Source organism: Buteo buteo, chromosome 8 (assembly GCF_964188355.1).
Source record: "Buteo buteo chromosome 8, bButBut1.hap1.1, whole genome shotgun sequence".
In the NCBI taxonomy this organism is placed as follows: Eukaryota; Metazoa; Chordata; class Aves; order Accipitriformes; family Accipitridae; genus Buteo; species Buteo buteo.
Window position 1 is genome coordinate 977,298 of NC_134178.1, and position 25,554 is coordinate 1,002,851.

At 39.8% G+C, this 25,554-nt stretch overlaps 1 protein-coding gene across 5 annotated transcripts in view; it reads right to left on the reverse strand.

The window, feature by feature from the left end:
• Nucleotides 1-25,554, reverse strand: part of SH3KBP1 (SH3 domain containing kinase binding protein 1) — a 222,247-nt gene that overhangs the window by 28,667 nt on the left and 168,026 nt on the right. For all 5 annotated transcript variants that reach the window (XM_075033410.1, XM_075033409.1, XM_075033408.1 and 2 more), the window contains 3 exons: nt 24,918-25,012; nt 6,560-6,661; nt 2,549-2,600 (listed from right to left, as the gene is read on the reverse strand). In XM_075033410.1, the coding sequence (XP_074889511.1) occupies nt 2,549-2,600; nt 6,560-6,661; nt 24,918-25,012 (249 nt within the window). The remainder of the gene's footprint in view (nt 1-2,548; nt 2,601-6,559; nt 6,662-24,917; nt 25,013-25,554) is intronic.

Sequence of the window (25,554 nt, forward strand, 5' to 3'; positions counted from 1 at the left end):
AGATTCTAACAGTCATCATTAACACACAAAGGGACGTTCTCAGGTCACGTCTAAAACAACGAGCCTGCAAACACGGAGGAGCGCCCCGGCTCAGGTGTACTCCCTGCTTGGGTTGTGACCCCCAGATTAATCATTCCCCAGGCACGCACCACGATCCTGCCCCAGCTGCCAGGAGAAGGTCCCCTGCGAGGAAGCTCTGTGAACTCCGTACCAGCTCCCAGAGGGACTCAGAAGAGTATTCCCACCCTCCAGTCTAGACGCAGGTCTACTGCTCATTCCAGCTACCCAGCGAAATGCCTTCTGCTTTGGAATGACTGCGTAGGGGACTCATGCTCCTAACTTTAGTTCTCCACTTTTCACCTTACTTTGTAAAGTAGCCCAGCACAGACGGCCCTTTCAGTCTACTGCCGTGCAGAATTTGGAAATACAGCCAGACTTCCAGCTATAGTATAATACAAACTAGACACCTCCTTTTCATATGCGCTGCTTGTACTACAAAGACCAATTCCAATTCTCTGCTATGATTTTATGCTCTGCATGGGAAGACACTGATATTTAATTATTTAGCCTGCAACTGACAGTTCTCAATTTATTCATCACACTATGACTGTTTAAATATGCAGAAACATTACTGGAAATTGTTGCCTACTATCAACAGTAAGGCCTGACATGGGGATGCGGTAAAATACAGTGTTATCTCAGTAAGTGATAATTTGACAAAGTAGAGGATGTCAGGATGGTAATAAACATAGGATGATTTTCACCTCTTATTATCTATGAGAAGAAATTCTTGTGCATCATCAGCCAGCACTTGTCAGGGACTGAGTATGAAAACAAAGAACAGCAATAGCCTTGGCTTTGCCATAGACTTACGTGGCCTTAATCAAATTGTCTGCATCTCTTACGCATCCGTTTTGCCTTCTGAAAATGGGCACATTATCCTGCTGTGGTGACACAGCTAACGCGTTCGATGCAAACAGGTACAAACATATTAAAAGTATTATTCTCTAATTACAGGAGTATAAATGGAAAGAAACATAACGTTCTATAGAGCTTTTCCAAAACGTGTCAGGCTGTAAGGTCGGCTGTCACTATGCCATATTTAGTATGCAAGCACCACTAGATGGCAAAGTTACACTGTTCGCTCTGGACACTGTTACTCACTGATCTTAAAAACAATCTATGTTTTTAGGAGTCACAAGACAGAGTGAAGAATAAACCATGGCTGTCAATAAGCAACCCAAATATTTATAGTCATGATTCTGTAGTCAAAAACTGCTTGACAAATTCAAACTAGTTAAATTATAGCCTATTGATTCACAGTAAATTGTACACTGGTGTAACTTGTTCTTCTATTAACACATCAAGACTGCAGGAGAGAGAAATTTTACTTTTTAAAGCACTGAAAGCTGGAACAGACCACAGTGACAAGAAAATTAATCTGGCTAGATTGGACGTGTTCGTTTTGTTTTCTTAACGTGTGCCAGCAGCGGGGGAAGTGGTAGTGCTGCTGCGGAATTTTAACAAACTAACTGGAGTTAAGGGATTAAAGAATTCCAGCCATAGTTTTGTTTCCACCACAACTGCAATACAAATGAAAACTCTGAGAGCATCCCATGCCTTGTGATTTGTGATTTTACATGAATGGAACAGGAATCTGGTTTCTGAGGTCAGAACTGTCAGGTGCGTAGATACTTTAACTGTTTCTAAGTTTCACGGAAAAAATAAACCATGCAGGCACTTTTGAAACTCTGTATTGAGAGGTCGTTTCGAAACTACAAATAAAAGTGGTTTCAGCTCTCAGTATTTAGATGCAACTCAGTCTAACATATTCCAAATCCAACTTTACAAGCACTTATCTGTTTGGAAAACATAATAGCCCCTTCATACATTGCAACACCATTATCTACATAACCAGATTCAGGATAACTCCTGCAAGTTTTATGCTTATGGCTATGAAGTATTGAAAACCAAGAATCTCACTATGGCATAGAACCTAGAGACAGACAGACAGCTCCAGCATTCATGCAGATCTGTAAGATTTAGATTGCAACTCAGATAGGGCCACTGTATTACAGCCAAATTCTCTGACACTATTTTATGGCTATGCAAAAAAGCTCTTTATCTCTAGAATAAATCAGATCTGGAGCTGTAAAGTGAATGCAGTTTCCTCCTGCAGGTATTATTAGACTCCAACATATTGGGTCTATACTGGAAAGACATGCACACAATCAACTTCAGTCAAGGAATGGAACTGGAGAACTTTTAAAAACTGAAGTATGATGCTCACTCCAAATGAACATGTTCAAGGGGCAAAATACATTATTTTAAAATGGTGCGGATGGTTGCCTGCAATACATTTAAAAAGCACAACACAGTCTTTCAGGGTTATCATCTTCTTGCAATTTGATTCTGATTTATTAGTTGTTGTCTAGATGCCTCCTGCTTATCAATTTTGATACAGATTTATTCTATATAAATTTGAATACACTTAATTTAGACTGAGATGTGCTCACTGACGTGCTGTACGAAATCAGCTGCACCTCACCTGATCCTTGTTTGATGACAGGAGCTGATGGAGGTGGTGGTTTCTTCGGTCTCTAAAATTTAATAACAGAAGAAAACAGTTTGCTTCAAAATGCCTGTAAATCTCATTCATACAGAGGTCAGAGTTAATCATACATTGCTTAACATTAATAATTATGAAACTTGAGACTACAGATCTGTCACATATTTACCCTGAACTAACTTCATTAAAATGAATTTGAAGAGACAAAATAGCACTGACCAAATATAATTACATTTTTCTACTTTTGCAATTGAAATGTCCTCCTGAGGGGAAAAGTCCAGTTTATGTGGCTTAAGATTAGAGAAATACATGACCTTTAGTTTACTGAAGAAACTGATTTATTTAGAGTTTAATCTTGTAAATATTCCAACTCATTTTGGAAAAAAACAAAGACAAAAAACCAGCTCAATGCAGCAAAACCTGGGGTGTGTTTTTTCAGACTCATGAATGGGGCAAAAATGCAGAACACAGGAAATGCTGCAAAAGTTATATTTTATTCGCTCACTGTGACACATTTACAGCTGCAATTGTGAAAGACAGTTATCAGAGTTTTAGATGTTTGGTGAAATGAAATAAATTATTCCAATCAATCTGTGCTTTTTACTTTTACCACCTCTGTTATGACCATTTTCCTAATAGAACTGTAATAGCTGAGAAACATGACCACCAAATCAGTGCCGGAACCATTTCTCTTCACCTGCAGGCTAGGGCAGGAGTGCCTTTTCCTCTGTGTTGATGTGTGTCCCACACACACACCATACTGGCATTGACCATACCTATCTTGGAATGAATACAAAAACAAATAGAGCACCATGCCGGATCAAATGACACACCTTAACTTTCACTCTTAAAAAAAAAAATAAATAAAAAATATTGAGAATAAAGCCTAAGTAAAAATTAATAATTGTTTTCTTCATATGTCCATCCTTTGTACTGAGCCTTATTTTCTTTGCTACAGATTGATCACAATCCCTGTCACTACATTGCTGGCTATGCAACACTCTGTATTGCTTTGTGGAACTGCCTATGAGATGATGTTTCCAGATATGCATAGCTTTGTCAAACTTCAACCAAACATTTAAGTTGATATTTTCTATCAAACTCATGTTTAATTTTTTTCCCTATTATTTTCTACATATCTGCCAAATGGCTTACCTCCTTTCAAGAAAGATCAATTGTTTTGCTCACTTGCAGTAATTAGTTCAGCCTCTGCCCTAGAGCTCACAAGTCTTGGTCTGAATGTTGACAGGGAGCAGGTTTGCCGTGAAGGCTGAACCCTTGCCACTCACCCTTCCCAGGGATCTCCCTCAAATCTAGCAAATGTATTCATCTCTGCAGAAAAAAATACCAGTTTTGCCCAGACTGAGTAAGCCTAACAGCCTAAATCTCTGAAGTCGCCATCCTGCAAGCCTCGGGTTTCTCCTACCACCTGACCCTAACCAGATCACCTCCTGTCACCAACCCGAGAAAGCTGTGGCCAAGAACTCAGAGTGATCTTCTCTAGCCTGACTGCCGTGGGCCATCGTCCATGAACGGCGAGTCCCTTAAACTCTCGGAGACGCTTCTGAGTTTAGGCAACATGGTTCAAGGTCTAAATGCAGAAAAGTGCAGAAAAATGTGAAAAGGGAAGAAGACAGGGACAATAAATTTCTTGTGACAGCAATTGAGGGTTTAGTTGATAATAGCTGCAGAGTGAAACAGTTGGTGCTGAGGTTCCAACAGCATAATACACACATTTGGGGCTTTATTCTGGAGTGGTGTGAGCCTGATCCCATTGACTGTCCATAGGTCAGCAGCTGGAATATATGAAGTGCACTCCTTCAGCACATCTTTTGGCTTAGTTCTCATCTGAAAGGAGTCTAGTTCGTGTCCCCCGAGACCCGTCTTCGAGGCAAACCAAAGCACGGTACGTGCAGATGGACAAACGAGAGATTCACTACAAATCCCACCCCTGATTAAAACTAACACACTAATGTAGATGAACACAAAGGAGAAAGGATCCTACGGTTCGTTAGACAGAGTGGCTTTAATTGGAAGCTGATAAGGGAAATACTTTGTTCCAGAAAGGCAGACAAAGATCAGAAAGGAGGTAGCGTGCAGGTGCCTTACGACTGCTGAAGGAAACATGGGGAAGGAAGGAGGAATTACAAGGGTCTGTGGCTGGATGAGGTAACTGAGAAGGTGATGGAGACAGACTAGAAGTGAAGCCAATGGAAAGGAAACCAGGATTGGTTGGACAAGAAGAGAACAAAACTACAGAGCAGGGACAAAGAGCGAGGAGGGAGAGGAAAACAAGCTGGATAAAAAAATAGGGTGTAGGGATAGAAAGTAAATCCAGATGGTGATTTAGACTCAGGTAGTGAGCTCACGGGAAAATCCTGTAATTGAGACCACCTGAGAGGTGGAGACTGGGACTAGGCAATGAATAGAAAAGGCCTGGGACAAATAGCCATGTGTGGAAAAGAATCAGGACTGGAAAATTGGGGACTGAACAAGGAGATGGGAAAAGATCCCAAGTTTTTGTTCAACAAGCAGAAGAACTACTGCCACAAATACTTTCAGGCCATGGGATGGAATCCAAGGTTTCTGGATCACATCAGAAAATACCTGAAAAAGGCACTGGAAAAGTATCAATTTCCTTCCCTTTTAGCACTGATTCAAGCAAAGACAGACAGTCTGTAGTCCCACCAGTTACTTACTCATGTGGCCATATCTGTGCCATTTTAAAAATTAATAAAATTTTATCCTCCACATTTACAGCAAACCTAGCTGCAATTTGTATGTGTCTGAATATTTAATTTATTCTGCAAGTTATATTCATTGTACTCTAAAGAAAAAAACACACTTAAAGATATACAAGTTCAAAGAGACTGAATAAATTTCACCACAAAAAAAATGGATAAGAGTAAAGGTGTTTTTCTTCTATAATAGGCTCACTATGTCCTACGGTTTATGATTTCTGCCTCTTCTGGAAATCACCATTTATTACTAGGCCTAAAGCTAGGATGTCCACTCTGCTATGGAATTGCATTTTCATCTCTCACAGTTTTTGCTGCTCTTCTACCTTCATTTTCAATAATTATCATGTTAGCTTCTGTGAGTTGTTTAATAGTTGCTTTATTAAGCTTTCCAAGTTATTTAATTTTTGCCTCCGGCATCCATTTTTATTGCCAAAGATTGAAGCTGAGTGTCAGTAAGTCTCGGTTTTATCACAGAAGGCTTACACTGTCACTGTGAAATACTCATCAAAAGCCTGATTGCAAGCTCATAATACCCCACTGATGACTGAAAAGGTTCCTAAAAATGGAATGTACTTTTGGGGGAAATATTCCATCACTTTATTCCAGGAAGCTGCAGGATTTCCAAACATTGTTTGGCAAATAACAATGCCATCTCTTTCAAATAAATAGAAGCTGAAAAAGCTTTTGCATAGATATTATACCTTCTTTTTTAATAATTCTGACAGAGGTAAAGAAACGTGCCTCTGAGATACCAAAAGCTCACTGTTGCCTTTCAAATCTCACAGTTAAAATTTCACCCTTTTCATTCTGGAACACTGCTTGACTGCTGTCAATCAGCATGCAGGCGGTACACTAGCTTTCCATATTTCACCATAAAAAACAATGGAGAAGAGGAGTTAACAATTCTGGTCATCATTGCATCACCCGACTCGGCAAACTTCCCTGGGACCTCCCGTTCCCCTCTCTCTCAAACTTAGGATGCAGGACGGTGGGCTTTCAGAGCAGCACAGTGGAGGCAGACTGACTAGATGGGCCAATCAAACCCATCAAAGAAACTCCATAATATGACTTTGAGTGCCACACGTTCTCTTTGTGGATGCTCGTTACCCAGAAATTTGTTTCCTTTAACTTTTTTTGTTATTAAGTTAGAAGTAAAACTTTGCCCAAATCACATATCCAAAAGAGAATTTCTTTCAACTCCACTTTCATTCTGTATTCTAAAGCAAAAATGAAAAAATACATTGCTTACCTCTTTTTCAAAATCAGAAGGAAGAAGCTTGACAAAGTTATCTGGAAACACACCTCGTCTGCCATTGAGTTCTCCTTCCCACCAACCCACATCAATGCAATCCTACAAAATAGTAAAATAAAATGAAAACCACAATGTGCTTGTGTGCTGAGAAGATTCGTGTGCTCAAGTGCTCTTTTGCATAATGTCCTGCCTTTTTACTAGACCATGACAATTTACTGGAGTGCCAGGTTAACAGGGTAATGTACCAGATGAAAACTTCAGTAATCACCCCGCATTACATTATCACATGGAACAGCTAGGAAAGAACAATAAACATACTGTAAGAGCTCAAGAGCTTGTCTGTGTCTAAAGCAAAACACGCCTTCACCATTTGATCTATTAAACCAGTAAGCATTTTGAGCACGTATGATACTGCTTCTCTCTGACCTCATTTGATAGAAAGACAATAACTTAATTAAACATCACACATCCCAGGAGGTAAAAAAGCTCCTTTATTTCCCATACTTTCAAGAAAAGCTTGACACATTAGAATTATTAAATTTCATCACAGTCCAATTAAGAAGGCATTATACACCTGATCAATATCAAGCATCACCTTTTTCTGCAGCATTTTTGAGCAGCACAATGCAGAGTGCGTAGCAAAACAATGCACAGCTAAATGCTCACAACAAGTGAACTACTATATCAGTGAGTCTAAATGATGAAAAAATAGCACAGCTATTTTGGTAATGAATAATAATACTAACAGAAGCCACAAGCAGTTTAGAGAAGGTTAAAATTGTTCCTTAAGTCCTGGATGGTAAGCTCCACATTCACTTATGAATGTGTTTGCTGAAGAGAACAATTCCAGTTGAGATTTTCCACGTTCTTCCCTGAAAGCTGTAGCTGAACCAATTCAGCTGTTTTCCAAAACACAATTATGGGAAAGTCACCCATTGTCCGTTCAGTCTTAAAGCCCATTTTAGCAGTTGGCTCAGCACCAGGCTGGCCAACCTTTCTATCCTCTTGAGCAGTAGCCCTAAATCTTCATGTGGCTCAGAGCCATGCAATAAATATTATACACTTGAGACATGAGGGAAAGGGGAAATCCCACAAACAGCGCATGGGTTGGACATGACGAAAACTCCCGAGGGATCCCCCCATCCTACGAGAGCCAGGGCTAAACAGGGTTGGGTCCGCAGCTCGGATCCCACGTCATCTGGCAGCATCAGCCTCAAGCAATCACCACGGCATCACTGCTCCCACAGCTGCAGGTCTGGACGGAGCAAACCGTCTGCTCCTGCCAGGTATACCCAGCTGTCCTGGCAGCACAGCCAACCTGGAACTGCTCAAGAGCTCCACGTGTTGGGTGTTCCTATTCCAATACTTCTAGTCTAACCCTGTGGAAAATCTCCCAGATTTAATGAAGTACTTTTGCTTTTCAAAAAATCACATTTCACCACTGTTCAGAAGAGATAGGTTGAAATTTAGCAGCTGTGTTCTCTGAATGCTCGGTGGTACGATGTAGGTCTAACAGTTCTAACGTGGGGTACGGTCACTGGTCCAGGTCACCCTGCGGTGAGGATTCTCCATCACTCCCTGCTGCAGAAACGGAGTGGTTCCTTCCCTGCAAAGACTTTATCTGGGCTGTGGAAAAAAGCATGATTGTGTACAAAGCTGGCTCATTACAATCACCTGTCTCTTCCTGCTTTTCAGTAAAGTGAGAGCGAGCAAAAAAGCTGTGCATTGGAACACCAGAATACAGGGACAAGAGGGAACGAAGGGGTATGGATATAATAAAAGCAGGCAAGAGCGGGCAGGTAGTTTAGGAAAAAGGGGGAGGCCACAACATGCCCTAACAGATTTTCATGGAGAACAAAGCTAGAAAAATGGGACAGAAACAAATGAAATAGGCCAAATACTACGAGCCTCATGTATGTTATGAGGCAGCATCTCTCCAGAAACAGCACTAGATCAAGGGGTCCAGAATCTTAACATTCTTGTGGTGTGAGAAAATAGCTTTAAAAACACCAAGTGGAACTGCATGTCTTAACACTGTTTATCTACACAATTTGGTTGTGAAGGCGTACCTGTTGTGCAACACATGTAAAAGCTCTGGGGTTAAAAATGTCACACGCTCAAATCAGTCACTGCTGTTAGCCATGCATATTAGGGGAACAGAATGTTAAATATTCATTAAAAGACAGATCTGGGTGGGTTTTTTTTCCAAGATGAGTATCCAAAATGAGCAAAGACTTTAAAATATAGCCACTCTGATCTTATTTTTATCATCTGACTAGGAACAATCATAGCATGCCCTCACAATTTAGAAAAGTTTTGAAGATAAATACTTACAAAGCATCTGCGCACTACAAAAGTACAGAGGGGAAGAAGTAAGAGGAAATGAGTATTTCTTTGTCTAGAAGACATAAACAGTAGTTTGAATAGGGGAGAGGATCCACTGAAAAAAATCTGAATGTGAATGGGCAATAAAAGATTGCATGAGAATACATGCATGCAAAATAGCCTTATTGTTACATTTCCATGAAATAATTTGTTTCAGCTGCTACAGGGATGACAGAATAATGCAAGTTAACTTAATGAGGTATATTTAATACCAAGAGAAGTCTTAAAAATATTGTTCACAATGACTGTGCTTGCTAGTACTTTTCTGTAACTTATAATGCATGAACACTGGATGATATTTGAGAGAAAACAGACTAGCGTTAAAGAAGATAATTGCTTTTATGTTTTGGGGCTTTTTTTTAGTTATTTTTCTGTTCTGGGCTTTTTATTTAGCTTATTTAGTCCACCTAATCTCCTGAAAGAGTATACGCTAACTAAATATGCAAGCTAAATAGCCTGGTTTCTTGCATCATGTCTGTTTTGGGTGTTTATTTTTTTTCCCCTCATATGTCAATATTTTACTCTGATGTAGTCTGCTCCTGATCTACAGATGCAGGTACTGAACAATCCTTTCATTCTTTTTCTGGTTGCCTTCCCTCATACTCAATCTGTGCTTTTCTCCCACATTCTCCCTTCTCTTCAGCAGGGTGGCCTTCACCAAGGACACTTACCTTTTCTAGACCTTCCCAGGAGTCATTTAGGAGGTATTTACCAGTTCTGTTAGGCTGTCAGGCCTTTGCTAGTGAACAGGGCTGATTCTTGACTAGCTGATGTTTTCAAAATATCTGCTGAGTGAATACAGGGCTCCACGGAGGACCGAGATAATCAGCTAGTCATGCATAGCACAGGCAGGCAGTGTGCAGGACATTACTCTTAGCGCAGAGCCAGCGCCCCTCGTTCCCGATGTGAAGGCGCTCTCCCGCTTGGCTCTATCAACTCACGCAGCCTAGTCATCGGTGCACTCAACTGTTCTATCACGTGGTGGGTTTTATAATGCCCTCCACCCCCCAGGCCACTAATCTGAAATTGCCAAAACATTTATGACCCAATTTAGATTTCCAGAAATATTAAGAATAATTCAAGCGTCCAGAGATGAAAAGCTTGTGCTTCAACTGATAGCACAGCTTAGTGCTAGCTAATAATCCTGACTAAACAACACACAACGTCACATATATCCTTTTTAGGTTGGATTTTTTAATGCTCTTAAGAAACACAAATCTTACTCCTACTTCCTCATTTTATTAACACCCATGAATTTTGTATTCGATGCTTTTTTTAAAGCTCCTTTGTTTTCACAAACATGCTGTTGTGTTAACACGTTCATTAATCCCAAACAGCTGCAGGTTTGCTTTTTTCTCCTCTCCAGCCTGTCACTCAGGCTCACGCAGCCAATCACCACGGCGCATTTTCATACAGTAAGTAAATCTTTAGGCAGTTTCTCTTTAATTTTCTCATTTACTTTATTTGCCAGAGGAGGCTTCTGTGTCACTGACCAAAAGGACAGAAAGAGATCTCAGGCATTAAAAGCTACAGATGAGATCTGGTGAAGAATCTCCGTGGTGGTGCCCTCCCGCTACCTGCGAGGTCGCAGGCTCGCTACGTCTCTGCAACCTCTGGAAGGCCACGTACGACGCTGGCAGCGGGTACGTCATCACGAGACAGACCACCACCCAAGGATACCCCAGTTACAGCTGCACAAGCTGCCTCAAGTACTAACAAATGCCAGAGCGGTGAAGCACAAACAAGACGACATGATTAAAACAATGTGGCTGCCTGTGAACATTGAGCAAAAGCTACTCCAATACTTCTAGATGCCCATCAACCACGCAATCCTAATCATATTGCCTTTTTTAATATATCTTCAGGTGTTCAAGGTCAGCAAAATGGCTGTCATTTCAAAATGCAGATATTCTACAAAAGCTGTCAATCTATTACAATCCATATTCCAAAATTTATTAACAAACCAAGTGGATCTCTGCTTTATCTCCGTGTTATCCTGCCAGACTCATAACAATGTAAACAGACAAAAATCAGACGCTGAAATATCCCAAAAGTCCTACGAAAAATACGTATTCCAATTACTAAAAATCTTAGTTTAATTTAAGAAAAAAAAGGAAAACAAAAGATTTACAAAACTGAAAAGTAAGTCACGGCAAAAAAAGTAGAAATTGTGTTTGACAGATACTAGAGTTCATGCAAGTTAGGTGGTAGCTGGGCCAACATTTCGCTACAGTAAAAATCAGCTCCTACCAAAGCTTGACTCAGAGACTATACTTCTGTACTCATTGCAGTGACAGTGCAATCAAATGCCTTAGAGAAATCCACTGCCAGTTCACATTGCCATGCCTCTTTTCATTGTTCAGGCAGAGAGAAAACAAAAATCTAGAGGGGAATTCTAGCATTTTCTTATTGAAACACAAATCTTGTTTTTTTATCCTCATTTCCAGTGAAGTAGTTTTGCTCCAAAATCTTGTCTCTGATGAATTTAGTTCAAATGACTTTTTAGACAACAAAGTAAAGGGAAGGAGGAGAGACAAAATGAAAGAAGGGTTGAAAGGCTCTTCTATGGCAGAATCAACATTCATTCTAATTCCAAGCTCAGCAGATCCCAAATAAGTGATAATAAACTCGATACATTGGATTTATTAGCAACATGCATTTTGTGATACGTATCAGTGTAAAGAATTGGACAAAACATAGTGATGAGAAAGACACAGGTGTTGAGGAATTTTTGAGGAGGAATTTTTAAACTTTATAAGAAATAATATTACACAAAATATAAGGTACTAAAATGTCAACCTGAGCTGGAATTCTTACGTAAGTCAGAAAAATATTGTAAGAGGAAAGAGTAAATGTGGGAGAAATGGCAACTACCAGAAAACTAGAATAAAACTAGCTTTTGTCAACATGTTGCCAAGAAGTTTAAGGGTGTACACAGGTGAACTAAAAAACACCAGTCCTCTTCTTGACATGAAGAATAAGAGGGAGAGAACTATCCTTCATGTAATTAGACGTGAGACACGCAAGCTGTGAAGAAAATTGTAAGAGGGAATCATCTGGAGAAAACTTTTTTTTTTCTGAAGGGAATATTAAAACAACAGAAAAGAAGAAAACAAAATACAACCCCCAAACCAACGATAAGACAAGAAAGATAAGAACACAGTTCCACTCTGAAACTTCTGTCTGTGGTGACTAAAGGGAGATGGGGGCAAGAGAGAGACATGGGTGGCTAGAGAGACCAGACAAAAGCCGTGCAAAGTTTCCATTTGGAGCACCAGATTTTTCATACTGTTACTGAATGTAAGTGAAATATAGTGAAATACTTAAATAGGGTTGACAGGATAAGGTCGTGGTTTACAAACCTCCTTCAGTCAAGCACCATTGCTGGTTTTCTTTGGCGGTAAAAGAGGTGACAGCCGAGGTTGATAAGGAAGAGCTGTCAGTCCCCTGCTAACTTGATCTCTGCTTTACTAGCTGATACCACATTCAAGACCACGAAATTAAAAGCCACGAGTTGATACCCGGCAGGTGACACATCTCTCTCGCGGTGAGCCCTGCCCCAGCTACGAGCCCGATGGTGACGGATTGCCCCATCACACAAACACAACTGAACCCTCCCTCCAGGAAACGCTGGATTTTCATATACCCCAAAGACAGAGGGGTTTTTTTGTCATATAAAGCTCTCTCTTAAACACCAGGCTTGGTTATTACAGGCGGGTTTATTTCTAGGCCACGCTGCCACTTGCACTCTAGGCCCGAGCTGGATGAAAGGATCACGAAGGCGACCAACGCTTTCTGTGAAACTGGAAAGCAGCGCTTCTGGTTGTGAACATATTTATAATAAAAGTTCATGACCTGGATTTTTTTTTCATTATTTTGCTAAGAGTCAATAAAACATACAAGATTGCTATAATTTAAATGTCAGACATGGGCCAATCTATGTTTTCTTCCAAGTGCTATGCGTTATTTTACTTTTTTTTTTCTTCAAGCCACTTAGAGGGGAGTTACTATGTGCTATGAGGCTGGACTTAGCCACTGAAAATAAAAACCAGTAGCTACTCAGCTCTCTGTTCAGTTATCATTATGATTTTTCTCTTGCCTGTGTTCAGAAGCCCACTGGACTTGTACCTAGATCATCGCTGAGGCCGGCTGCAAGCGCAGGCGAGATTTCTCTCTCCAGCAGCAGCCGCCATCCGATGACATTCGCTGGGAACCAGCAGCAGAGCAACTTCTGCAGCTTTACCGAAAGAGATAGGAACCTGAGAGCATCTCCGCAAGAACCTGAAGAACAGCACCGTCGCAGCTGGCAGCGCACGCCGGGCACAATAACGGGTCCAAGAGATGCGGAAAGTTTTACGGCCAGGCAGGTATCCGCTGCTTCAGCCGCGTTTTCCATTTATTTTAGGGGCAAAGATGTTTTCTGCCTTTTCCCCCAAAGCAACCAGGCCCTCCAGGCAGCGCCAGCTCCCTCGTCTCCTGCTGCCTTGGGAAGGACTGACCATTCCAGGGAGTGCCACGGCCCAGGTTTGTCTCTCCCCTCCCTTCCGAGCTGCCCCTAGCGAAGGGGAAGGCTTTTGTTGGTAAATGAGAAGTTTTTCCTATTCCCCAAGGTCCCAAAACAAGTAACAAGCTATATATTTATTTTCTCTCCTATTCATGACTGACTGTACTGCAGCTGTGTCAACTCTCGAAGAAACACATCTGAAAAAGGCTGATCTTCTCATCTGTGAAAAGGACTTCTGTTTTTCTGAAGGAGCTGATCCCTGCGTGGGCTGGTCCTCTGAACTTGCTGCTACTTTGTAATACTGCTAAAACATGAAGCCATGGTTTAGACATCAACCTGTAACTGCTCAATTTTCAGCTTTTCTGATTAGAAGTTTTTGATACAGAAATATTTCATCCTACAGATGTCATCATTATAGCTAGGATAGAAACAATGCCAAGCCCAAGAACAAGCAGGTCCTCAGAAAAGGCAGCTGCAAAGCAAGTACTGTGGCATGCGTACTCTTGGAGTGCTCACATGAGAAGTTTTCTGCTCATGTCAGTAGAAGCATGCATGCACAGTCATCATTTCCAGAGATCTTCTAAATAACTGGCCTATAAGAATTATCTTTTTAATTTAAGATTTATAGATTACTAAGCTTCAAATATACCATTGGCAAGCTAAATTTACAAAGGAAAAATTCAGACTATTCAGAGTACTGAGATACACCATAACGGTGCAGGGTTTGAAAAAGTGAAATTTTCATGGTAGGATACTACATTTTCACCGAAATCTCCACTAGAATACATAGTTCCTTGCACAATTTAAAAAAAAAAAAAAAAAAAAATCCCAGAAGTTGTATTCATCAAATATCTGCTTTCCTTCTGCCCTTGCAAAGTGGGTTCTCACCAAGAAGAATGTTGAGCTGGTAAAATCGCATTCAGAAAGCCATGAATACTTCTTACGCTTGCACTGGGAGCTTTCACGTGGCAGCTCTGCTATGCAGGCAGCAGCACATTAAATGACTACCACCCTCTCTGTAAGCATCCCTCTAGCAGTCTTTCCACAACTGAGAGCCAACCTCGTAACTTGAAGAAAAACAAACCACCTTTAATGGGAACACACGTGTCTGTACCACTTTTCAAGACACTATCCATACACACAGAGATACACGTAACACACAAAGGCTTCTGAACTTGAGCGGGGATTAAAGGTCTCACAGAAAGACAAATCTGAAGGACAAGCACGGCGCCGTCCAGCCCCCCCACGCAGAGCACCCGTGGGGCAGCGCCGGGGCCACAAGCTCCCAGCTCTCGCTCAGAAGGCCACGGGACAGGCTCTGTGATTTTAAAAGTTGGTGTATGACATCACTGGGCAAAACCAATAATGTGCGGAGAAATTTCTATTTTTTTTTTTACCCTGTTATTGAATGAACTGCCTTGATTTAAACATACGGTCAGGTGTCAAAGATCAGCATTATTTTAGTAACTTTGAAATGAACTAAACAAAACCTGACCTCACACCACATCAGATCTTCATTAATACAACCTTGTCATTGGGGGGAAACAACAAAATCATGTTAAAGCTGGGTGAAAAAAGCAGTTTAATAATATTCAAGTATGTTTCTTTAACATTTCTTACTACATTCAGTTATCATGATGCTGAAACTAAGCCATATTATTCTCAAAATCCAATTTTATTTTACAAGTCAGAAAACAATTGATTTTAGAGTCTTCATAAATTCTTGTAAAAATTGGTAAAATATCTATGAATGAAGGAAAGCATCTCTCCAGAGGCTTACGTTACACCCACCTTGTGCTACCTAAGACTGTATTGAAAATGATCAAGCTTTGTAACTTATTAAGCTCAGACACAGAGATTGAGACCTTAAAGAACAGTGAAAAATTGTTGAATACTTTTGAAGAAAATGGCTATGATTTAAAGTACCTGGTTAGTAATCAAGTACTCCTCAGCAGAGACATAATTTTAAAATCTGGCAATAAGGCAGAATGAATCTCTCAACAACTACCTGATCCAAGATAATTTAGATAAAAGAGACAGTGCAACAGACAATAAATTAGTCTTCTGAGGCAGTCCTGGAGAGCACCCGTTTTCCCTTCACATACGCTTTCTGGGAAATATTCATAGATTATGAAATACTGAAAGAAAAGTATGAGAGGAAACCTCCCAGTCTTGCTCTGTTTGGCCCTTAACCCAGGGATTTATCCTGCTCAGGTCCTCAGCCTATGTCCCAAAAGACCCAAATCCTGCATGGATCCTTCCCAGCTCCTGTCAGCTCTCATGTACAAGCCATAAGGAACCTTACATCTGAGGATGCCAGTTGCATCTTTTAAAGCTTAAGAAGTCAAACAGGTACACTTTTCTTTATCCATAAGCTCCAAGGCTCCACAAAGAATTTACCATGTCAACACTGCACAGAAGGAAATGGGAGAGACTGTCAGAAATTAGACATTATTTCAGCTGTGGTTACACTACGCTTTCCAGATGGTGTTTTTTACTGGAAGGCACAACAAGAAGATACCTCTCCAGAAGACAGTCAGTTCAAGAATTGGCCCAGGTTATTGGGCCCTGCAAAAAAGAAATTGGCTGTGAACAATGAAGGACCTGCAATACCCAGGACATTAGGGTAGAGGATCTAGCAGACCAGATAAATTTTGTCTGTTAAATCTGTTGCAGGCAAGGTCTAACCTTTTAACTTTATACTCAGTGACTAAATAGTTTAATCAGTAATGGAGCTGAAATGCTTTGATGAAATATTTGTAGAAACAGGAAAAATTACGTCGCTCATTGAACAAAACAATCTCTTCTGGGGATTCACTTCACTTGCAATGTTCAGTCAGCAGAATATCATGGAGAAATAAGTATGTTCCACATCATAAAACTCTAGCACTCCAATACTCAAATTAAAACTAAATTAGCCAACACAAACACAAAAGGTGGTGCTAGTAAAAGACATAATTTATGCCTCTGATGAGCCAAGATATAGTATTTATGTAATTACTTTTTTTTTATTTAGAAAGATTATAAAAACATAGAACAAAACATTTGAAGGATTATTTAATGCTATTACTACTTAGATTGCAGACATGTTAGGACCAAGGTCCTAATTACTAATTACTTGGCACTATATGTGCATTTTTACTTTCCCTTTAAATAGCTCTCCCTAGCCTGAAAAGGTTGGACTTCAGATAATACCATCAAACCAGCAGGTGAAACCAACATTCTGGATAAAAGAAAGGATGAAGCTAAGCAGTGAGTCTAAAGCCCACATCGTGAGCAATAATCACAGTCTTCCAGATGCCTCAGCATTTCAATATCTTTTGTAAGCACAGGGTAGAAAAAAAAATTCTTTCCTTTTTTATCTTAAAATATGTCATCTTTTTAGATTAGCTTGGCTGTATTAAACATACTTACAAATAAACCTAACTCTTTGCAAATAATGCAAATCTTAAAGCATTGCACACATGAGGGATCCTGCCACTTCACCTACATAGCTTGGCGTGAACTTCCATTTGTCAAAATTCAAATTTAGGATTTCCCAGGAACAACAGAATCCCTTCCTCTGAAGGCACTGCTGTAGTGCTGCAATCAGTGATAACAAGAACAGTAAAAGAGAACTTCAGTGTGTACTTAAAAAAAATAATATTATAAATATACTAACAAGAAGAACATTCAAGTGCTGGCTGTTCCCTTCTTCCCTGCACTAATCTCAGGCTTCACAGTTAGCGCTCAGCTCAAACATTCGTGTTTCAGTGATGTTTCTAAAGATACCAGTGAAATGTAAGCTCCACCTGGTACCTTCTTAAACATATTGTCAGGCTGTGTCTCTACACAGACCTTACTTAATGCCCCATTGCTAATCACAGCAGCCAAGATATGCTGCGAGATATGAATAAATGTTAAAAATTTATTTATAAACATCTGAAAGTCTTGGCCAAGGACAAGGTTCAGTCAAGAAGCAAATTGAGAGGACAATTACTTACAGTCTGTTTTCCCTGTAACTTACTGAGTATATCAAACCATTTTAGAAAGTGAATATATTTATTTATTTGATCACCAGTGTCCCCACAAGTTTCAGATGACTGCTTTATATCACTCGTATGAGGAAACACTCACTCTTCTATCCAACAACACAAGTTTTACCCCATGCACTTGCCACGCACATTAGCAGCATGTCAAAAGGGTCTCCTTCTGCAGGACCTACTCCAGCTACCACGCCACACGGCACCGTGACCTGAATCCCAGCAAAAATCCAAACCTTCTCATTCCCATTGGGTCAAAACCTTCAGAGGAAAGTTTCGGGTCAGGGAACAGTGACCCTACCGCCAAGCCCGTGTCTCGGCAGGCTGCTGACCACCGGCGCAATCCCGCTCCTCGTATCGCCCTCTCCCACCCACGCGCCCCTGCGTGTCCTCTGGCCAAGGTTGCCAGATGCAGCACAGAAGGGTGGGAGCAGAACCATCCCTTTCAGCAGCCACGCTTTGCAAAACAATTTCTTGTATTGAATCAGCAACATCGGTATGAGCAGGTTTCTCCATCAGCTTAGGAGGCGGGATGGCTTGGGGGAAAAACTGGTCCTAGGCACAGCGCAGGGGGCAAGGAACACAGAAAGCAGATTAGGTACGGCTATTAGGTCCGGCCAAAGATGTGTTGAATAATTCATGGATATCTCAGGAGAGAAAAGGGCAGGCGCTGAGACCCTTTATGGTATTGTTCTCTCTGAGGGAAATACCTATTTATTTCTAAAGGCAAGCAGTAAGTGCCTTTATTGCTTACATGGTATTCTTTAAACACAAAACATCATAAAAGGTTTCTTAAAGCGGGACACTATTTGAGGTTTACTTACTCTGTTCCCTTCAGTTTCTATGTGCAAGATTGTTGCAGAAGTTACAAATGCACAAAGTATCTTGTATTAAACCCCCAAGTAGGCGTATGTGCGTGACCAAATATTTAGTGTCAAAAATCCACTGTGTTGCTCTGACAGAAAGCCATTTTTATGTTTTATTAAACCAGATCATATTTTCCCCTGCATAACCTAAATTTTTTGTATTGTTGTATTAGTAAACTCATTTCTAAAAATGAGATAAAAGCTTTTAGCTGTCAATCAAGGAAAAACAACATTACCTGAATGGCTATCATGAAATATGACTAACTTCTTCCCTTCTTTTGAAAGAGACAACCTTAAGCTACCATACTTCTGCTTTAAAAATTTCTGTTTCTTGGCCAATGAGCTTTATTTTTAATTACTTCGTATATTACCACTCTTTTTTTTTTACCCATAGAGTGGAAAATACCGAATTTTTCACCTTAATAGGGAAAAATGAACGATACTATCTACCTGTTTGCTCATACTGAAAGAAAAACTGGAAGTCTTCTAATTCCTCCACATATTTCTATAACCAAGGGTTGTAAAGTATGTATGTGCTGTTTGCAATTAAACACTTACAGAAAAATTCAGCAACAAAGAAAACCCCATAGAAACAAATGGAAGCAAGAGAGAGGCTTCTACCGTAGTGACACCACGACCTAGCGAAATGTTCAATTAAGTATCAGTTAGTGCGTCCTCCTCTACCGCACCGCCCGGCTCCTGCTCCTTCCCCTGCTCACGGCCTCAGCTCACTGGCACGACTCTTGCACATAGCACTTACTAATTTCATCCCTTCGGGAGCCTCCCGCATCCGTCGGAGCAGCTGTTTTCCTTCGCAGCCCTACCCAGCCGAGTTCGCCTTGGCAATCGCTCAGCTAACGAAAGTGCTCAGGACAATTACCTCCCGCACCAGGATGAGCACTCAAAGATGTTGTAAGAGGGAACACCGGGAGAATTGTTTTGGCAAAAGGGCTGTACTTGGGTGACTGTCTATAAATTCGGTGAGGGTGAAATTAAGTGCCTAACGACTACCCTAATTGGAAAATATTAAACGCTTTGCATAAGGACAGATTCCATTCTCTAACACGGACAAATGCACAGAGCAGTCACTGCAACAGTGAAAAGGTGACGTTATGAAAGAGACTATCAAGAGTGAATCTCATTTCATTGTTTCCTTATACCCTTCTATTTGCCTGAACTTACTTGTCTGTCCTACGGCTTGACTGCATGTGCTTCGGGGCAGGGACTCACTACACGTACAGAAAACTTGCAAATCTCCCACTAAATTATTAACAGTAACACTGAAAGCAAACGCTATCTTTGCAAAACCTGACTGCCATTATGCTTATTTTTAGATACTAGGTTTATGGCTCTTTCTTCCCCAGCACAGAATTAAGCACTACAAAATGGATTGCCATTAAATATCTGGATTGTCATTAAATATCTAGACCAGATAATTTGTCATGTGAGTCTTTCACTAGTGACAGGCATTACCCTGTTCTGTCTTTCATGATACCAATGCACCAACTTTCCCAGTACTATTTGAAAAGCATCAGCAAGATTTCGGGAGGCTGTAGGTCACTGTTGCTTTTTTTTTTTCCGCTGTTGCTTGCTGGATGCCCTCTGTGAAACTCACCTCCTCATGAAAGCTCTTTTGCAAAATCAGAAAGGACCCCCTGTTACATTCATCCATCACTTCAGTGCAACACATTCCTACCACTAATGCCATGTATTCAGGCATTAGCCTGCAGCAGGAATTGGCTTTGCAATCCAGGTTGGTGGAGCCTGAGGGAAAGCCAGGTGGGATATGCAGAGCACGGCACAAGATTATTATTCCAACCGATATATTAACATCTATTCATTTCAACATCTTGTACATTCAGAAGTGGCAGAATTGCCACTGATATTGCCCTCCACTACTCCTACTCTGATAATAAGGGTTCAGGTGAGGATACCCTTCTATTACTGTCAGCTTTTCAAATTTGCAATGATTTTTGAAGTAGTTAATTTTATTTATCCAGACCATTTTCATTCCTGGGAACAAAGTGGTCTTGACTGCCTAGAGCTGAGGTAGATTGATGCAGTGCAATGAAATCTTTCACACGCAAGTAAAACTGCTTTCAAATGAGTGCGCAGCTGCCAGTGTGTGCTTGATGTATTTGCTTTGAAATTATTTAGCTATTACTATTGATTCCTCACACAGGTCATTTTCTGTATGCCAGTGACCTCTCCAGAATCCTATGCATTTTGTCAGAATTTATAAGAGCTACTAAAAAACTTGTAGTGTTTGCATAAACAGTCTTTATTAACACTGGTAAGTAGCCTACAGTAGCTATGTCTAAAAGTGCTGGAATGAAAAATCCTAAAAGATTTTCAAGACGACAGTTGAAAATGTCACATGAATCTTCTGTTGCTTAAAAGCAACTCCATTGCAAATAGAGTCTCCAAAATCAATATTTGAGCATGATAAAACATCTGTTTGCCACTCTCCTTCAGCCGCACAGTGCAGGCACTACCAGTGTTCTTGTCCTTATCCAAATGCTGTCAGGAACATTTTGAAGACACTAAAAAATTACCTAAGGAGCACAAATGTTTGACATTACAGAGAATAACCTACAGGGTAAATCTCACGGCCTCTTGCCACTCATATCTTTTCAGCTTATGAATGTATCTTATCATCAAATTGCACAACTATCACCTTAACTGTACAAGTAAAATTACTGTATTTTGCTTTTGTTTTCTTTCTTCCAAAGGTGTATTTTTCTTAGTCTCCTTTTTGCAAAGCAAAGGTACCAGGTCTACTGTTTTATTGCCTTAAAGATGAAGTTTTTACCTGCCTTTACAATTCTGACCAATATTTTCTGGTCTTCTATCTTCAAATATTTTGCATGAAGGGATTAAAGGACTACCATTTGTCTACTTTAATTTCCTGTAATTAATAAATAAGACCTTTTCTATGTATCTACAAGGGTATTTGCTTCACTGGGGAAACGGAGGAGAGAAAAGCCTTTTCCAGAAATGTTTGGAATTCATTTATGTGAAGTTAGTTTCTGCTTTACTTCTAGCTTTTAAGGTAAATTTTAACCTATGAGAAAACAACTGTTATTACCATATGTTTGGACTCTGTCTCATCGTGTATCTTTTCCATGATTTAGGCCTAAGCAGTTCATCAAAAAATGACTCAATATGCTGTTTAATCAGCAATTATTTTTGGCTATCATTCTTGCATAATGCCATCCTTCCCTTATATCTCCCAAATTACATACCGTTCTGACCGATAAACGATCAGCCTCTACTGACTCACTTCAGTGTTTAAATAAAACTTATCAGCACATTCTCCAAGTGATTAGGGAAGTCACTTGTGATTGAGCAAATCCGTTCAAAGTATTCTTGGCTATTTCATAAAAAAATTCAGATATTCCAATTCCCTTATCATAGAGGCCTATAGAAAAGGTCTGACCAGCTTTTGATTCAATATCTCAACATCCATCAAAACAGAAAGAACTTGAAACAGATTCTGCAAAGGCCATGATAAAAAAAAAAAATTGGTTTGTTCTTTGTATGAGGTAGATATATGATGACCTTGACAAAGGGATTTTTATAATTAATTTAGCTGAAAAAAAGAGAGAAATCTCATATAATCTTATCCCTTTTACCTGCAGAGGCATTGTCAAAATGGTGATTTTGAATTCTGCCTTTACTGATACTACTTCTTTGTAATTCTTTCCACAAAATAAAGTTTTAGCGTTTTAAGGTGAATACCAGACTAACAGCATCCTCACACATGTACTCTCACATGTGCATGCACAAATAAACAGGCTCTCCTAGTAACTTACCATTTAGCTCATTTAAGTCATTCCCCTTCCTCTTAGCACCTATCAAGTGCTATCTCATTTTCATGCTTTTTAAGATTCTTTTAATGCATTTTACATTATTTTCATGAGATTTCTCTCCCATTCCTCTGTCACTCACTCATTACTTCAGCCACTTCCAAACATTCTCCCAAATGCTTTTGTTTTCAATTAAATGCAAATGCAGTATGAGTTAAAATTGTGGGTCTTCAACATTCCCATAGATCTGACTGTGTGAAAATAGATTAGCCTAGTGAGGGGCTTTTCATATGGAGAATTCATATCACTTCTGGTTTTAGTGATTTCAGCAAAACACATTATTTTATGATAATGCATCTGTGGTTGTAGGAAGTAGTACGACACCCATCTCTTTCTTTAGAAGTAACAATCTTCTTTCCTTCTGCCTAGATAATTGGCAAGAATAAATTTTGTCTAATGCTCCAGCATAGAAAGCAAACCTTGCAAAACAATTTCTTGCAAATAGATTAAAAGCAGCTCTGTAATCTGATAGCAAAGCAAAACCATGGTAATCGTTTCTGAAGTACTCTGTATATTTCTATTTAATTCCTCTTAGTCAGTATGGATCACTAACTGGTTATGGAAAGGACTCTCTAAGCCCAGTGATTTGAATTCCAGGTAAAAGACAACTCTCTAGCAGAAGCCGTTAGTGGGCAGAAAGGTGAGTCTGACTTTGTTATTGCTGACAAAAATAAAATCACAACAGACACCTGCTTCAGAAGTTTTGGACTAAAATAAAGTTACTACATCCCATGGTAGAGCATGGAGGAGGCCCCACTGTTTTCAGAACTCTACAGCAGGGACCCTGACTCCACATCACTTGAATTTTATTTTTTAAACTATATGTGTTAAAAACAGACAAAAAAAACCCGCAAGTCAGACTGCAATGATGTCTGCAAACCACAAAAGGATCTGCAAAGTGACCGCTTGTTAAGCACTGTGTCTTCAGTATCTCAGATTAGTTCAGGCACAGCATAAAAAAGCATCCACAGAGACATGCCAAGCCTTTTTGCATTGAGATCCCCCACTCTCTGGAGGCATGGTTTTATGTAACTGTTCATAGACATGTCACATACCACAGAAAAAAGAAGAAAATTGAATAAAATGTCTGCAGTGGCTCAATACCATCAGGCTGGAGAGTAGATGGACAGGGGACATACTAGCAAACAGACTGACAAACTTCTCATTGCATGGTTGGGAAAACTGATCAATTCAGTCAGATCATCAGTTATTATAAAAGACAAATATCCTTCCATTGTGGAGGAAGAGGCAGCAGGAAGAAGAAAATGGGAAAAAGCAAGTAAAAGAAGTCTCGTACTGAAACCTCTGTAAAGTAATTTTCTCTTTATCTGTGTATACTGAAGAACACAGGTCCACCTGGAGACCAGCCATCTCAGAGAGTTAAATCAACCTGCTCAATAAAGCGTAAAGTGGACAGGAACAACGTCTTAAAAGCCATTTCCATGATTAGAGGCACTGTAAAATACCCACACAAGAACATTCTAAATCAGGCAAAGCCAAGCAGTTTTCAGGACAAGCTACACAAAAAAGTCATTGAGGGCAAGTCATTAAAGAATATTTAATATAGATAAATTAGTTTTTTAAATTTGCAGTTTCTCTTCCTACCAAATGTCTGATTATTTTGCCTCAGTTACATGTATATACTTCAGGACAAAGATGATGTCCTCTAGGACTGCAGATGGCTTTGTATATAGCAAACACTGCCCCAGATGTCCTTTGGGGTTTGGGTTTTTTTCTGCCCAGGTGCCAAATTGCTCAGTCAAGTAACAATTTCTTACAAAACTTATCAATTACAGAATTCATTCCTTTACTTTCACATAAGCACAAACAACAACAGCACTATTGTGCACATCATCACAATTAATCTTCATCATGCAAAATCCACAGCCTTTTCTAGTTCGCAGCTTTTTTTCCCCACATACTTACGTCCAGCAGTCAAAAACATTTAAACAAACTGTCAACTCTTTAACCAAGAGCAGGAAATCAAGTGCACCTAAACTATAATCTGTCCTCTGTAACATGGCACGCAGCTCTTCTATAAGAAAACCAACTGTTTACTCCCCATCTTACTGTATAGCTTTTGGAGATTTAGTATAAATCCTGGCACTCTTTTTTCATTGCTAATCTTGAATCATTTCAAGTAATTTTAAAGAAAAGAATACAGATCTAAAATGATTTAATTTCTTCTTTATCATCTTTTTCTGCTTTACCATAGTGTTAAAGGTGGCTACATTTAAATAAGTGTTTAGTTCATTAAGCTAATTTAGGCACATTATCTCCATCTAACCCCCAAAAATCTAATTCACAATTCCTGCAAGAAAGATAACTCACACACCTAACAGAGATGTTCAAAGCTGCCGCTTTCTTGAGTCTTCCAGTTTATTCTCTAGGCTTTTATGTTTGTTACAGGGATCAATTTACAATTTCTGTAGATCTGCCAGCAGATTCAAATTAAGATTAATTGAATAAACTTGTAAACTCAGGAGTACATGTCTGCTGTTCTTCACTTAACATTATCAACGTAAGGCTCTAAATCACAAAAGGAAGGGAGATGTAGGGCTCTGAAGTCTATGTAACATTTCATTGTCAGACCAGCACTGTCTTAGGAAGGACACTGTCAAAGGCACAAATAGGGATTTTTACATCAATTGAATGATGCCAATTTAAAAATCTGGATCCCTGCTTATAGGAGAAAAACATTGCTTTTACCTTACTGATAAGTGTGACGACATCACCTTCTCGGATTGTGAGTTCGTCATCATTCTGTGCTTCATACGGAAATATCACTTTGCAATACTCCTTGGCTGAAAGGAAGAACATTCAATGTGATAAATTGTCACTTTATAACAACTGCTTATCCAAGGATGCAAATCTTCATAAAATGTTCCACAAGTGTCTCTCTGTGCTGCTTTATTTTCTTGCCACCTTTCTTTTTGTATTTTAGACCTTCATAAACAGTATGAAATATTTAAAAAACTGCACACTGATGAGCATTCCCACACGCGTCATCCAGGGAGTCAGCTCTGTAGCCCCTAGAACCATTATCTCAAATGAAATTGCTCCAGACAGCAACCTGCCACAAACCATTTCCCTTAGAGTAAGCCTGTATCTGACACTTGCTTCAACAGTGCCACTGGTACGGCCTTCCACCAGATCACATAAATTGGAAGCATAAAGGACCCAGTAGGTGACACAGTTTATCTATCCCTTGGTGTGCAAGAAAGCAGGCATTTTATAAAGATGATAAAATAATAAATAATACATAATACATTAGTAAATGTAAAGGCATTCATAACTAAGCCTTCTGTACACTCGGCATAAAAGAGTTTTGAATATTAGTCTACAG